Source organism: Bemisia tabaci, chromosome 1 (assembly GCF_918797505.1).
Source record: "Bemisia tabaci chromosome 1, PGI_BMITA_v3".
NCBI classification, from domain to species: Eukaryota; Metazoa; Arthropoda; class Insecta; order Hemiptera; family Aleyrodidae; genus Bemisia; species Bemisia tabaci.
The window spans coordinates 43456325-43471771 of NC_092793.1; the positions used below are offsets into that span (position 1 = coordinate 43456325).

Sequence of the window (15447 nt, forward strand, 5' to 3'; positions counted from 1 at the left end):
AGTTTCACATCTGTCCATACTCTCGCTATACAGGTACTCTAGATGTTAGCGATCTGGACTAATCTGTGCTGTGGAGGCCTAAAATACGGGAACCAATCAGAAATGGATTCAAATTGTCTTGACTCTCAGTATAATTTTGGGACTCTAGGTTCAACGGGAAAAAAGTCTAGAAGTTTTTTCATTTCTGCGATTCGAACTTGGGAAAAATCTCGTGGTTCGTCCCGTGGAGACAAGAAGTATTAAGTCACCCCCCCCCCCCCCAACTGTATTCAATTTTTCATTTTAAGCATTTAAAATGAGTTTAGAGCAAGAAATGTGTAAAAATTAAGAGGACAAGTTGAAATCAAATTTCCGTTCGCCGCCATGGATTCCCGCGCTTATTTACACACTCACACAAACGCAGAGCGTCAGTAGAGTCCCTTTATACCCAGAGTTAAGACAACTCGATTATCAGCTGACTGGCAGCCGGCCTTGGCTGGCCATGGAGGCCGAAACGAGTGCACCCAAACGAACGATATTGAGGGATAAGGATCAGGAATCCTGCGATGTCTGTCACACAAAAACAACAACATCAACAAATTGATCAATTAAAAAGAAAAAGAGATTGGTTTGTGAATAATTTCTTAATCTATTTTCATTTTGGACCGATGGAAATAACAATTTACTCTTGATAAACCACAATTAGGTGATATTTTCATTATTCTTGTTCACATTCGAGGTACCGCCATCTTGGTGCACTCGTTTCGGCCTCCATGAGCGAGAACCAATCAGAATTGGATTTTTTTTTAGGCCACTTTCAGCCGAACCAAAAGTGAGTTGTCTTAACTCTGGGTATAAAGGGACTCTAAGCGTCAGGGCTGCATCACTTTTCCCCCGTGAGTGCTCCGTCTGCGTCTTGATGTCTTTTCTCTATACCAGATACTCACAGTAATTTGTGTGATTTGTATACTGCCAGTTTAAGGTTATGTGTCGTATTGGTTAGTTTGTTACCGCTCCTATTCATAGGCCACTATTCATCAATGGAATTGCCCTCAGTGTAGCAGAGCAAGTAAAACAATTTTACCAAAATTTGTTGAACTATGTGATATCCCTGTCTCATTCTTACACAGCATTTACATACGCAAATAAGACATTCGTTAGTCCCTACAGAATCATTCCATTACATCTTCCCCTTGTTATTGTGGTGTCTCTCTCCGAGTATTGCCATTATTTCAGACAGTTCGCAGATCACATCCTCTCATTTAACATTTAGTGACATGGCTGCTCTACCAAGGAGAATCATTAAAGAAACTCAACGTTTGCTGCAAGAACCAGTGCCAGGCATAAGTGCCATCCCAGATGAGAGCAACGCCAGGTATTTTCATGTTATCGTAACTGGACCAGAGGACTCACCATTTGAAGGAGGCTCTTTCAAACTTGAACTGTTTCTCCCAGAAGACTATCCAATGTCAGCCCCTAAAGTAAGATTCATTACTAAAATTTATCACCCGAACATTGATCGCCTTGGCAGAATATGTTTAGACATTCTAAAAGATAAATGGAGTCCTGCACTTCAAATACGCACCGTTTTATTATCAATTCAAGCACTTTTAAGTGCCCCTAATCCTGACGATCCTTTAGCAAATGATGTTGCTGAATTATGGAAGGTTAACGAGAGCGAGGCAATAAAGAATGCGAAAGAATGGACCCGCAAGTACGCCGTGGAAAATTAAATTGGCTAAATAGCAATGTATCAGCTGGCATTGTTTGTAATGAACACTAAGCCTGCTACATTCTAAATGGATATTTTTTATTTTGTAAATAGAAACGCTTTTGTTATCATGTAAAATTTAGCTAACAAAGATTCAAATAATTTCTCGTGACCCAGTTAGTAGCAGAGGCCTTTCTCAAACCCTTCTCATTCCTTTTTACTGCCAGCTCTTGTCATCTCATGGAGGGATCTGGATGAATAAATGTTCAGTAAGAGCAACTGTTTATTATGAGCTGTAGGTGCAAGACCAACTGTACAGAGTTAGGTAGTTAAATTTTAGAACATAGTGAGTATAAGATACGACTCCTTCATACTTTTCCCCCCTCTCTTTCTCCCTCTCTCTCTCCTCCCCTTTCTCTCTCTTTCTCCCTCCCTCTCTTTTTTCTGATTCAAAACTGAAACATGTATTAGAACAGCAGAAACTAGTTTCTCAATCTGACCAGTAATAAAACGTTAACCTCCCAGACAATCGTATGTGCAGTATTAACATCAAATTGTATCATTCTCGTTTGGTGTTAGTGCAATGTGCACTAATTTGGACTCACAAAGTTCAGATAGAGTTTAAGCTTGTGGCTTTATGAATTGAAATTTTTTCTGTCTTGCTTTCCCTGGCTACAACTGGGGAAAGAAAAGAATAGACCAATGTCACATACAAAAATTGCACGATGTAACAGAGCTACATGCTAACCAATGGGCCAACTGATGATTTATGCATTCAGACTGATGTGACTTTTGTCTAGGTATTCTTTTCTTTCCCTAGTTCCAAGGCTCCATTCCAATTCCAGTCACTTAAGTTCATTTATCATGTTATCAGGAGCTCATTCCAATATAATAGTTGTGTTTGTGTACATTGCATATACACTCCCAACAAAGAAATTGATGCTACCCCAAATATTTCTCTTGTAATGAGGCTAATTGCTCTGGACAAAATTCTGTCACCAAGTGTCTTCCAAGATTTTCTCACTCAATTTTTTGTGCTCAATGCTACCATTATAATGCTACCACTATTAATTGAGTATTTCCTTTAATCTTTTTGTCCATATTTCATAAGACTTACAATTTGATCTTGTAGTACACCTATTTCAGTGACTTGGTAGCTACAGAAGACGGGGAGCAAGAAAATTCCAATTGTTTGTTTTATTATAAAATTTTAAAAGTTAAATTTTCATCTGAGGCATGAGAGATGCCTACTCTTGTCTGAAGCCGGGGTCAAATTCCAAATTACCTTCACCATCAAAATCTTGGGGACCTACTTTTTCATTCAGTGGAGCATTCCTACGATAAGTCTATAGAGTCTGATGCAGTCATTTACAATAAAAATGTTTCACGGTTTTAAACCAATCATGATGTACTAATTAACACCTCGGCAAATTCAGATGAAACTGCAGCAACGCTTAAAAACTGATGATGTTTATGTAAGGTAACAGCACCAGTACCCGGAATGGTACCAGTATCCGGAACGTCGCTCAGTTTTTCGTAAAAAATAAGCGGCAGGTACATCAGTGCAAAAAGGGCATCAGGTTTTCACAAATTACACTCAGAGGGCGCCACCTTGCAATAAGTGTGATGGTCGTGCGCTCCTTTTATTATCTGTACCATGCTTCTATAGTGACGTATTCACAGAGCGGTTCGTTCTGTGAATACGTCACTATAGAAGCATGGTACAGATAATAAAAGGAGCGCACGACCATCACACTTATTGCAAGGTGGCGCCCTCTGAGTGTAATTTGTGAAAACCTGATGCCCTTTTTGCACTGATGTACCTGCCGCTTATTTTTTACGAAAAACTGAGCGACATTCCGGATACTGGTACCATTCCGGGTACTGGTGCTGTTACCTTATCATGTGTTAGTGGCCAAGGGAGATGAAGATTCCAATTTTTCAAGGAGAATATTATTACAACAAAGAGTAATTTTTTTTGCTAATATTTTTACTGCTTACCTAAAGGCTTGGTCTTTATTTTTGTGTACTCACAGAGATAGAAGTTTTTTCTTTCTTCCTTTCTTTTCTTTGATTTTTGCAGTACACGAACGGAAAGGTACATCAGTTTTATCCAGAGTCTTTCTCTTTTGTTTTCTGATTTTCAACCAATTCCTAAATGAGGAGACCAAGGAGGCTCCTATTTAGCTTGGGTATTCTAAAATTATCATCGTCCATCAATGAAATATAATCAATATGTATGATGTAAATGTTTTGGCTGAAATAAAATGAATAAATCATATAAAACTCTTTTCTGTGCCATTAGTCCAATAGAATAATCTTGACGTTCAGCAAGAGTTATGACTTTTGCTATGTGGACTGGTAAATGAGGCTCTCCCCGTAACACTGGCAGTTGTCAAGTTCTTAAGATTTGATAAAATGGCCCCTGAAGTTTGTAAAGTAATGCACCTACTTAGCAAGATGAAGAGGGTTTGCTTAGGCGAGTTTATCGTAGAACAAATTCTTCTCTAATTAATGGTTTTAAGAACTTAAAGTTTGAAGGAATAGTTAGTAGGTTGCAGTGAATTTTAAATGAAAGGCACTGTCTGCTGTTTTTACAGAGAATTTTCTTTTATGCTTAAAATAAAGTCATGAGGTAGGATAATGGGGGTGAAAGATTTGAAAGGATCAAGAATTGGGTTTATTCTGAATCTTAATAAACTTAAGTGAACAAGCAAACCCTAGGTAACTTTCGAGATAAAATAAGGAGCATATTGTGAAATTAGTCTTCTGAAATTGGAATGAGATTAATCCTCTGTCCTGTAACTGAAGGAAAAAGATTGAAAAAGTGATTAACTCCCAGCTGTGTCTTTCCAATAATGGTGAGGAGGACTGTGTAGGCACGTTGAATTTCACGATGGCAATGAGGATGGAAGATTCGCCTCCACGTTGTTTTTACATCTGCTTAAATCAAGAAGTCTAAAACTTTGCAGAAACACCCTTCAATGTCCAAGAATTTTTAAAAAGGCGTTTTTCGTGAAAATGGCGGAAGTTGACATCTGCCGCTGTTACAGATATGGCCCCAGATTAGTCCAGTAAACGAAGGCATAAGGTGAAACCACCAGTTACAGACACCCCCAAAAATGTGACCAGTTATAGACACCCTTCGTCTAAATATGGTAATAATAAGAAAGAAGTGACTCGGTTCTTTGTGTCGTTGTTTTTAATTCAACTCACTTGAGAATGTGGGTTGAATTAAAACAACAACACAAAGAACCGAGTCACTTCTTTCTTATTATTACCATATTTAGACGAAGGGTGTCTATAACTGGTCACATTTTTGGGGGTGTCTGTAACTGGTGGTTTCACCTTATATGATACGTCTCCGGCCGAAAACGAACATACGGCTGGATTTAGGCCCAATCGATTCTTCGTATGAAAAGGAGTTTTTAGCCAAAAGTCCCCATGAATCCCCTTGGGGAACTGCGCACAGTGGTCCGATGAAGTTGAAAATTGGACATGTTTTCAAAAATTCACCACGAAGCGAGAAATGGACCTAGAGAGTTCATTTTTTTTTTAAACTGTAGTAATTGAGTCTACTTTTCGAATAAACTATAGTTTTGATTGTCAAAGTAATTAAAATGTGAGTAAAATGGAAAAAAATTGAAAATTGAGAATTATTGCCCGGCATTTTCTGCATTTGCGTCCTTATGAAGACCCGGATCGAAAAATACCCTTAGGTAAAGGTTGTAGATCGTTCTTTTAGCGTTGATTTGGTATAATTCATCATAGGTTTATCTTTAAAATTGAGGGAGCAAAAGCGCAAAAACGGAGCGGGTCGGCGCGCGGCCGCCTATGTTTTGAACTGCCCTGATCCCCCCCCCCCCCCCCAATTTTCCAAAAAGTGACTGAGAAAGTGTGAAAACTGGCGACTTTATTTTTCTATTCAAAATTATTATTTTTTTCTTGAAGTGGGAGGCTCACGTAAGACTTGACTTGACTCTCCTCCCCCCTTCGTAAGACCCCGTGAGTCAAACTTAAACCTAACCCCTCCCCCCCTTTTTGAGTAGCTTACGCAAGGTTTTTATTGTTTGGTAATGTTTCAGGGTTGCACTCTTCAGTTGTGTACAAATTGACTTTTTTTCTATTTTATATCATGCGTTTTCTGTAAAGAGTTACTTAATTCACCAAGCGACTCTTGGTCACTCGCAGACTTCACCTCTGGGCCCACCTCAACACCGCGCAAGGCTCGATGAGGTGATTCCATTTCAAAATTTCAGTACGATCTCGTGAGCCAAACTTAGGCCTTACCCCTCCCAGCTCGAGAAACTTACGTGATACTTAAACGGTTTTCCTAGTTCGGCCCAAAAATCATAGAAAGTACCTACCATGAAAAATACAATTTACCAAAAAGTTCTAATAGTATATTCGTTTTTGCGTGTCGATTCAGTGTATCGTATACCTACTTTGACCGTAGGATGGGTTCATTTTGGAAAAGTGGGAAGCTAATGGAGACGAGAAGCTTTTTTATGTCGGTCGTATAGCAAACCGATTGGCGACCGATAAGCAAGCGACTTGGTCACTCGCAGACTTCACCTCTGGGCCCACCTCAATACCGCGCAAGACTCGATGAGGTGATTCCATTTCAAAATTTCAGGAAGCGACTGGTCCCTTTAAAGTCTTGGGCTCGCCCTCAGTGTGGCCCTTCATTTTCGCCATTGCTGTAGAATCATTCAAACTTTTTATACATAATAAAAATCGCCTTTAGTCCTCATTTCTGGAGTTGATACTTGCATCTGGTTGTTCATTGAAGCGTGCTAATTATGACGCGCCGTTTGGGCGAAACTCTGACCGCGGAGCATCAGAGTGCATCGTTCGCATCGGTTTCACCGGTGCAACACATCGGTGCCACCAGCCTTCCCCGGCTTTTGATTGGCTCGCAATTTTCCTCAATTTTCTTTAGTTTGAAAGAAAATTTCTCGTGGAAACCTCTCTGAAGTGCTTCTCAAAGCGACTACAAAGCTATTGATATATTACACCTACCATGTTTCTGTTTTTTTTACTTTCAATTTGAATCAAGTCTCAAAAAAAGCTGTACCTAACCTAACCTCAACCATGGGTGTTCATTTTCATTGCCAAGAGAAAACATTGCAAATAGCCACCAGCAGTTCTCGATCTGAAATTTGACAAATTTTCAATTTAAAATCATCTTTTGTGACCTAAAATGTTTTTTTGTCTTTCAATCAGTGTCGGCTTAATACCTTTTCACTTCAGTTTCTAAAGTTTATGGCATTTCTTCATTGTTCCTTTCGCTCCTAATGGTTGAAGCTGAAGCCAAGTAGCTCGTCGGTTTGATCTGCTTTTTTTTCCTCGAAGAGGATTTAATTGTGCCTCTCCTTCAAGTCTCAGCTTTAGCAGTGTTACTTTTTCATCATAAACAATTACTTTGGTAATAATCAAAAGTTTACATTTCAGTTCTGTATCTACAAGTGTCTGCATCAGGAATCGTTCTCCGAGAGCAGCATCTCATGACTGCAGCATACAGATGGAAATTAAGCTTGTTTCATGGTTTTTATTAAACAACTTGTGCTCTAAAATTATCGTTGAAGTGACAAATGGTGTGTATTACTGTACCCGAAAGCCTAGCGTAGAAACTTGAGCACCTGTCTCAGTGTGAGCGGTCCTTTGTTGCGGTCAAAGCTGCTCATTGATGACAGTTTCTCAAAGGAAAAGTCTTCGATGGATCAAGAAAAATTATCTAATGACTTATACTGATGACGCATTCTATGTCATTCTCTAATAATTCTTCCATGGCTTATGTATGTAGGTATAAATTAAGATTTAATATGTATTTCCTTGACGTGAATAAATCTTTCCTAGTGAGTGCTAATCGGACTCCGAATGATTTCCTTTACCATTCCTCTACGGATATTATAGGGAACAAAATGAATCATGTGATTTCAGCCTGATTGTTGAAATTTTTTGTTTGTCGGGACGACATAGATGACATCGGTTAAAAGGCGGAGCGTGATTGGTTGGCTATGTCTTATCGCTGCTTTGTCGTGCCTATGTCAAGTTGAACTCTTGACAAGCTAACGGCACCTCTTAAGTTTCCGACAGTATGTTGTCCATTCCACCTGACAAAGGCACGACAAAGCAGGGATAAGACATAGCCGACTAATCTCGCTCGGTTTTTTAACCTATGTCATCTATGCCGTCCCGACAAACAAAAAATTTCAACAATCAGGCTGCTCAGGTGTGTCTTGTGTTGTTCTTGGTCTAACTCAAAGCTCATAATCATTTAAAATCAATCATCATCACAGGTTTCCTAAATCTTTGAAATGTGCATTGAAATTTCATTGAAATTATTTCCAAGTCATGTCAAGAAGATTTTAATGGTCATTCACGTTTGGATAAACCTTCAAAAATGTCATTATGAGCGCTTTTATGAATGCTGTGAGCACTAAATGTCACTCAAAATTTCCTCGAACGAAGCGCCGCCCATTATTGTCACTGTTTTTCTTTGATACCTGAATTTATATCTGTTCTTTTTCCCGAGAGGGGTGAAAAACATCCAAAGCAAGTTTTTAAAACTTTTTTTTTTCTAAACAGAGTCATAATCAATGCCATTTCTCCCTGTATCGGGTTTGTACGATTTTGACTGTATCATGTATATCTCTTGTATGTATCTATGGTTACGCACCACCACTTGTCTTTCTGATCCTCTCTCACGTTCATACACGCTTTTCTGATCCCGATAGATTTGTCCTTATTTCCTTCCTATTCCCCCCTTTTCCCTACAGGTTGAACCTTTGACCTTGCTTGTTCCTTCTCTGCTGCCCTAAGTCAACATCTTTTGAAAATTTGAATGTTTCTATAACCATCTCTTTGGGCTGAATAAAGGTGAAGCTTCAGACTTTTGAGGTACGGATCCACTTCTCAGACTTTCCAACTTAAATTTTCCTGTTTCAGCATTAACTCCGTCTTCTGTAAAAGTTAAGATCCAGTAGGCATCCTCAAATAATAATCCAGAAATAGGGGGAAAAATCCAGCAACTACATCGAGCCCAGGGGGTGGTTAGGCTTTCTTTACATTTTTTGGACTAGGACAGTACCTTCCATTTGCCAGATATTGCTAGAGTCCCTTTGGCAGTGAATTTGAAAGGGCCCTCCCCAGGCAAATGAAACCTCAAGTGCTCACCCCTTCCGAATGCATGGTATTCTATTCATAGGATGATTTGAATTCAAATTATCTTTGCAGAGCAGATGGTTGAAACTTCTTACAGTGTTTAAAAATCTCAGCTCCTATATTCTTTTAATAAAAGAGTACAAATCGACATCATTCCTTGAAGTTCCTGCAGGATTTTCTTCGTAAAAAGAAGAAAAATCACGGTAGTTTTTAAAACCTTCCGTCAAGTGGTTTCCCATTTAGAAAATAAAGTATGACAGGAAGTCTGTAGTGTCCACATACCGAGATAAGTGGTAATTAAAATATTCCAAATCATACCATGAACTGATCCTACAGAAATTGTGCACCTTCTGATGACACCGCAACACCAAGGATAAAACTGAGAAATGGTCCCAAACTTAGGCGAGGACTAAATTTTGAGATTGTCATGAGAAAGGGTGTGAATTACTATTTCAGGGAGACGATTTTTCTTGATCCATCGAAGACTTTTCCTTTGAGAAACTGTCATCAATGAGCAGCTTTGACCGCAACAAAGGACCGCTCACACTGAGACAGGTGCTCAAAGTTTCTACGCTAGGCTTTCGGGTACAGTAATACACACCATTTGTCACTTCAACGATAAATTTAGAGCACAAGTTGTTTAAATAAAACCATGAAACAAGCTTAATTTCCATCTGTATGCTGCAGTCATGAGATGCTGCTCTCGGAGAACGATTCCTGATGCAGACACTTGTAGATACAGAACTGAAATGTAAACTTTTGATTATTACCAAAGTAATTGTTTATGATGAAAAAGTAACACTGCAAAAGCTGAGACTTGAAGGAGAGGCACAATTAAATCCTCTTCGAGGAAAAAAAAGCAGATCAAACCGACGAGCTACTTGGCTCAGCTTCAACCATTAGGAGCGAAAGGAACAATGAAGAAATGCCATAAACTTTAGAAACTGAAGTGAAAAGGTATTAAGCCGACACTGATTGAAAGACAAAAAAACATTTTAGGTCACAAAAGATGATTTTAAATTGAAAATTTGTCAAATTTCAGATCGAGAACTGCTGGTGGCTATTTTGCAATGTTTTCTCTTGGCAATGAAAATGAACACCCATGGTTGAGGTTAGGTTAGGTACAGCTTTTTTTTGAGACTTGATTCAAATTGAAAGTAAAAAAACAGAAACATGGTAGGTGTAATATATCAATAGCTTTGTAGTCGCTTTGAGAAGCACTTCAGAGAGGTTTCCACGAGAAATTTTCTTTCAAACTAAAGAAAATTGAGGAAAATTGCGAGCCAATCAAAAGCCGGGGAAGGCTGGTGGCACCGATGTGTTGCACCGGTGAAACCGATGCGAACGATGCACTCTGATGCTCCGCGGTCAGAGTTGTGCGTTTTTCTGCCCAAACGGCGCGTCATACTAATTGAATGTGGGATAAAAATAATCTATTGTCTGCCATATGCCCTAGAAAAGCTGGATACACAATTGGGACCGCCATCTCCGCAATTTTATAGATTTTTTCAATTGACTTTGCAAACATGCAGAGAATCTGCTACCGGTTTTTGGGGGAATATTTTCATAATAAATCAAGTGCTATTTTTTGTTTTCTAGATGCCCGGTTTCTTGTTCCATGTGTAAGCATATAGTTCAGCTAAATCGCTCGATAGGGCTTAAGTCTCTTCATTTTTACTTTCTACTAATTTTCAACCCGGCTTGGTAAGCATGAAAAAATGAGAGTTTTGTTATTTCTAAAAAGCCTATTTAAAAGACATTAAGAGGCTGTTGTGAGTATAATAATGGGCAGGTTGGTACCAATATGAAGGTCGCAAACACGATTTTTATCGACTTTGCAGTGATTTTCGACAAATATTTTTAATAATTTGGTAACTAGGAAAAAATTGGGCCTTCAATTTTCAAAGTTGAAAAAGAAGCTTTTAAAATTATCTGGCAGTGGTCGCGCGTTTGGTACCATTAGACCGAGAGCCAGCACCGAATCATCTAACCGGAGAGTATAAGAATTTTCACATACATTCTTAGATCGGGACACTCGAGTGTAGCAAGGATCGGGCAGTCTTGCTGGTCATAGCCGCTGGGTTCAAAATTTGAGACCCATCAAATTTCCGAAAAATTGCGTAAAATTTAACCGGAAAGTATTATACTTGGTTTTAGTCTCATTTTGTAGGGGTGACTTCCCTGATTAGATATTACCTTGCCAGACCGTCGAACTCAGCTGGGAAAGGGTTGCCAGACCGCCCGAAAGTTCCGAAAAATTGCGCAAATTTTAACCGGAAAGTATTATAGTTGATTTTAGTCTCATTTTGTAGGGGTGACTTCCCTGAGTAGATATTACCTTGCCAGACCGTCGAACTCCGCTGGGAAAGGGTTGCCAGACCGCCCGAAAGTTGCTAAAATCGACCTTTTCTGCCTCATGTGAATGCACAATAGTCCATAGCCAACCTATCCCAAAATAGGGGTTTACCTTCCACATTCTGGAAAAAAATCTCAAGCATATGTATCCTATGTGTTTTTTAGCGCTAAGTTCGAATCTGAACTTTGCTACCTTCAATTTTTGCCGCTAAAGCCGCCATCTTGAAGAGACGTTGCCAAATCTCATTTTTGTCCAAGAATCGGTAATAACTCGTTCCCTGTGCGTCGGACGACAAATAAAGTTCTGCAAAGCGAAAGTACGTTAAATTTTGATTTTGAAACATGCATCAAAGTTTTGATACAATGCATGTACCGTCCACCAGAGCGCGCTGAAAACCGCGGGAAATTTGAAAAAATTGTCATTTTTGTAGCTTTTCCTGAACACCTTTTTTTCTGGGCGATTTTTCGGCGAAAATGGTCGTGGAAAAGTGAAGTCAGCAAGAAATGCTACAAGAAAGACTCAATTTTTGGACTAATGACTGTTTTCAAGGAAGTTAGGAGCGCTTGAAGTCGAAGATACCAACGGCCGAAATCGGCGTCAACGCTGGATCACGGTTCTGTCATATTATAAGGATTGCACTTAATATGGTTTCATGACGTATTATTTCAGCTTTGAGGCATTGAATCTCGCTGTGAACATTACAGTTAGAGGTTTCAATTCACCCAGTATGGCATCCCTTTCTAGATCCCTGCTCTGTCCCTATTCCCGCAGGTTTCGCAAAATTATGATGGGGCACTTTCCTTTCAGGGTCTAAATTTTTTCGAACCCGGGGGAAAAAGAGTTGAAGTCGCCTAACCATCATTTCAGCATTATTATTAAGAATTTTAAGTTTTAGTCAAATCAAATTTGGAAATATTTCCTTCATGGGAGTAGTATATCCGATCTTTACAAAAAAATTCAACACATGATCAGCTACGCACGCTTGAAGTTATCAGAATAATTGAACCTGGCACTCTTCTCAGCATGTTGGAAGCTGAATGAAATGATTAAAAACTCGGCATTTTGGCTTGAGCTCTCCAAGCTTGAGCTTCGGGTTCCAAAGCTGGCAGGGACGCAGAAATTTTTAATATTGGAGTTGGTAGGGAGGAGTATGTCCCCGAAACAGGGTTATCATCGACGTCTTTAAAATCAATTTGTACGGCCTCTGAATCGTCGAATTCTGCTACTTCCTCTTTGAGTGAGAAATCCTCCTGCATGGATTTTTCCATACATTTCCGCACAAAACTGTGCACCCTTAAGTGCGTACACGTGTGCAGCTTTTGCTCTGTAAGGTTATAAAAACTCCGAAGAAACTTCGCTGAATAATGATGGTATGAAGCCTGGTAAAAACGGCAATCCAAAATTTGACTCGTTACCTTGCTCTACGGAGGAAGCCCAAAAACACTCTTTTAGGACGAACCCGCAAGTTTAGATTAAATATGTCTGCGTGCCAACAAAGAATTACTTGTCGCCGATACTTAGTAGGGAAGAAGCCTAAACCGGAGGAGCTGATAAAAATATTTTCCTGCGAATCTCAAATGCTGCTGCCAAACAGATTATGTGACAGTTGACCGCTGGGTATAAGAAAACGACCTTATTCGGTGCACATATTTGCATTTATGAAACAAAGACATAAGTGCACAGGCAGCCCAAAACAGAAATAGCATAAAGAAAACAAAGGACACGGCGGAAATAAGGCTATAATATACATAAAAATGCACGGGACGTTTCGGTGTCTCATGACACCATCATCAACCGCCAAAAAGTACAAAAATAAAAAAAAAGAAATTAAAATCAAAAGAAACCAGCACGGCGTTACATGGTGATGATACTTGTCTCAGTATGTTGACCATCACCATGTGATGCCATGCTGGTTTCTTTTGATTTTATCTTTTTTTTCTTTTTGTACTTTTTAGCGATTGGTTATGGTGTCGTGAGACACAAAATCGCCCCGAGTATTTTACTGAATATTATCTTCGTATTTATGTTGCTGTGATTTCTGCTCCGTCCCTATTCCCGCAGGTCTCGCAAAATTATGATGGGGCACTTTCCTTTCAGGGTCTAAATTTTTTCGAACCCGGGGGAAAAAGAGTTGAAGTCGCCTAACCATCATTTCAGCATCATTATTAGGAATGTAAATTGTTAGTCGAACCAATTTTAATCGAGGTTTTTGAATATTTCAGGCGTCAATGCTTTTTACCTCTTTTTCTTGGGAGGAATCCTCCCTCAAGGCACTTTCACAGAAATCACAGCAACATAAATACGAAGATAATATTCAGTAAAATACTCGGGGCGATTTTGTGTCTCACGACACCATAACCAATCGCTAAAAAGTACAAAAAGAAAAAAAAGATAAAATCAAAAGAAACCAGCATGGCATCACATGGTGATGGTCAACATACTGAGACAAGTATCATCACCATGTAACGCCGTGCTGGTTTCTTTTGATTTTAATTTCTTTTTTTTTATTTTTGTACTTTTTGGCGGTTGATGATGGTGTCATGAGACACCGAAACGTCCCGTGCATTTTTATGTATATTATAGCCTTATTTCCGCCGTGTCCTTTGTTTTCTTTATGCTATTTCTGTTTTGGGCTGCCTGTGCACTTATGTCTTTGTTTCATAAATGCAAATATGTGCACCGAATAAGGTCGTTTTCTTATACCCAGCGGTCAACTGTCACATAATCTGTTTGGCAGCAGCATTTGAGATTCGCAGGAAAATATTTTTATCAGCTCCTCCGGTTTAGGCTTCTTCCCTACTAAGTATCGGCGACAAGTAATTCTTTGTTGGCACGCAGACATATTTAATCTAAACTTGCGGGTTCGTCCTAAAAGAGTGTTTTTGGGCTTCCTCCGTAGAGCAAGGTAACGAGTCAAATTTTGGATTGCCGTTTTTACCAGGCTTCATACCATCATTATTCAGCGAAGTTTCTTCGGAGTTTTTATAACCTTACAGAGCAAAAGCTGCACACGTGTACGCACTTAAGGGTGCACAGTTTTGTGCGGAAATGTATGGAAAAATCCATGCAGGAGGATTTCTCACTCAAAGAGGAAGTAGCAGAATTCGACGATTCAGAGGCCGTACAAATTGATTTTAAAGACGTCGATGATAACCCTGTTTCGGGGACATACTCCTCCCTACCAACTCCAATATTAAAAATTTCTGCGTCCCTGCCAGCTTTGGAACCCGAAGCTCAAGCTTGGAGAGCTCAAGCCAAAATGCCGAGTTTTTAATCATTTCATTCAGCTTCCAACATGCTGAGAAGAGTGCCAGGTTCAATTATTCTGATAACTTCAAGCGTGCGTAGCTGATCATGTGTTGAATTTTTTTGTAAAGATCGGATATACTACTCCCATGAAGGAAATATTTCCAAATTTGATTTGACTAAAACTTAAAATTCTTAATAATAATGCTGAAATGATGGTTAGGCGACTTCAACTCTTTTTCCCCCGGGTTCGAAAAAATTTAGACCCTGAAAGGAAAGTGCCCCATCATAATTTTGCGAAACCTGCGGGAATAGGGACAGAGCAGGGATCTAGAAAGGGATGCCATACTGGGTGAATTGAAACCTCTAACTGTAATGTTCACAGCGAGATTCAATGCCTCAAAGCTGAAATAATACGTCATGAAACCATATTAAGTGCAATCCTTATAATATGACAGAACCGTGATCCAGCGTTGACGCCGATTTCGGCCGTTGGTATCTTCGACTTCAAGCGCTCCTAACTTCCTTGAAAACAGTCATTAGTCCAAAAATTGGAGTCTTTCTTGTAGCATTTCTTGCTGACTTCACTTTTCCACGACCATTTTCGCCGAAAAATCGCCCAGAAAAAAAGGTGTTCAGGAAAAGCTACAAAAATGACAATTTTTTCAAATTTCCCGCGGTTTTCAGCGCGCTCTGGTGGACGGTACATGCATTGTATCAAAACTTTGATGCATGTTTCAAAATCAAAATTTAACGTACTTTCGCTTTGCAGAACTTTATTTGTCGTCCGACGCACAGGGAACGAGTTATTACCGATTCTTGGACAAAAATGAGATTTGGCAACGTCTCTTCAAGATGGCGGCTTTAGCGGCAAAAATTGAAGGTAGCAAAGTTCAGATTCGAACTTAGCGCTAAAAAACACATAGGATACATATGCTAGAGATTTTTTTCCAGAATGTGGAAGGTAAACCCCTATTTTGGGATAGGT

General features: G+C 39.4%; 1 protein-coding gene across 1 annotated transcript; it reads left to right on the forward strand.

The window, feature by feature from the left end:
• The first annotated feature begins 913 nt into the window (after positions 1–913).
• Positions 914–3976, forward strand: LOC109040598 (ubiquitin-conjugating enzyme E2 N). Its single transcript, XM_072301219.1, has 2 exons — positions 914–1460; positions 3774–3976. Exons 1-2 carry the CDS (start codon positions 1257–1259, stop codon positions 3828–3830), a joined length of 261 nt encoding a protein of 86 aa, XP_072157320.1. The 5' UTR covers positions 914–1256; the 3' UTR covers positions 3831–3976.
• Positions 3977–15447: the final 11471 nt, after the last annotated feature.

Bases quoted from the DNA above. Each gene is read 5' to 3' on its own strand.
- LOC109040598 (XM_072301219.1), top strand. From the start codon at position 1,257: ATGGCTGCTCTACCAAGGAGAATCATTAAAGAAACTCAACGTTTGCTG. The intron at 1,461-3,773 runs GTAAGATTCATT...TGATTTTTGCAG, and splicing joins ATCCAATGTCAGCCCCTAAA to TACACGAACGGAAAGGTACA.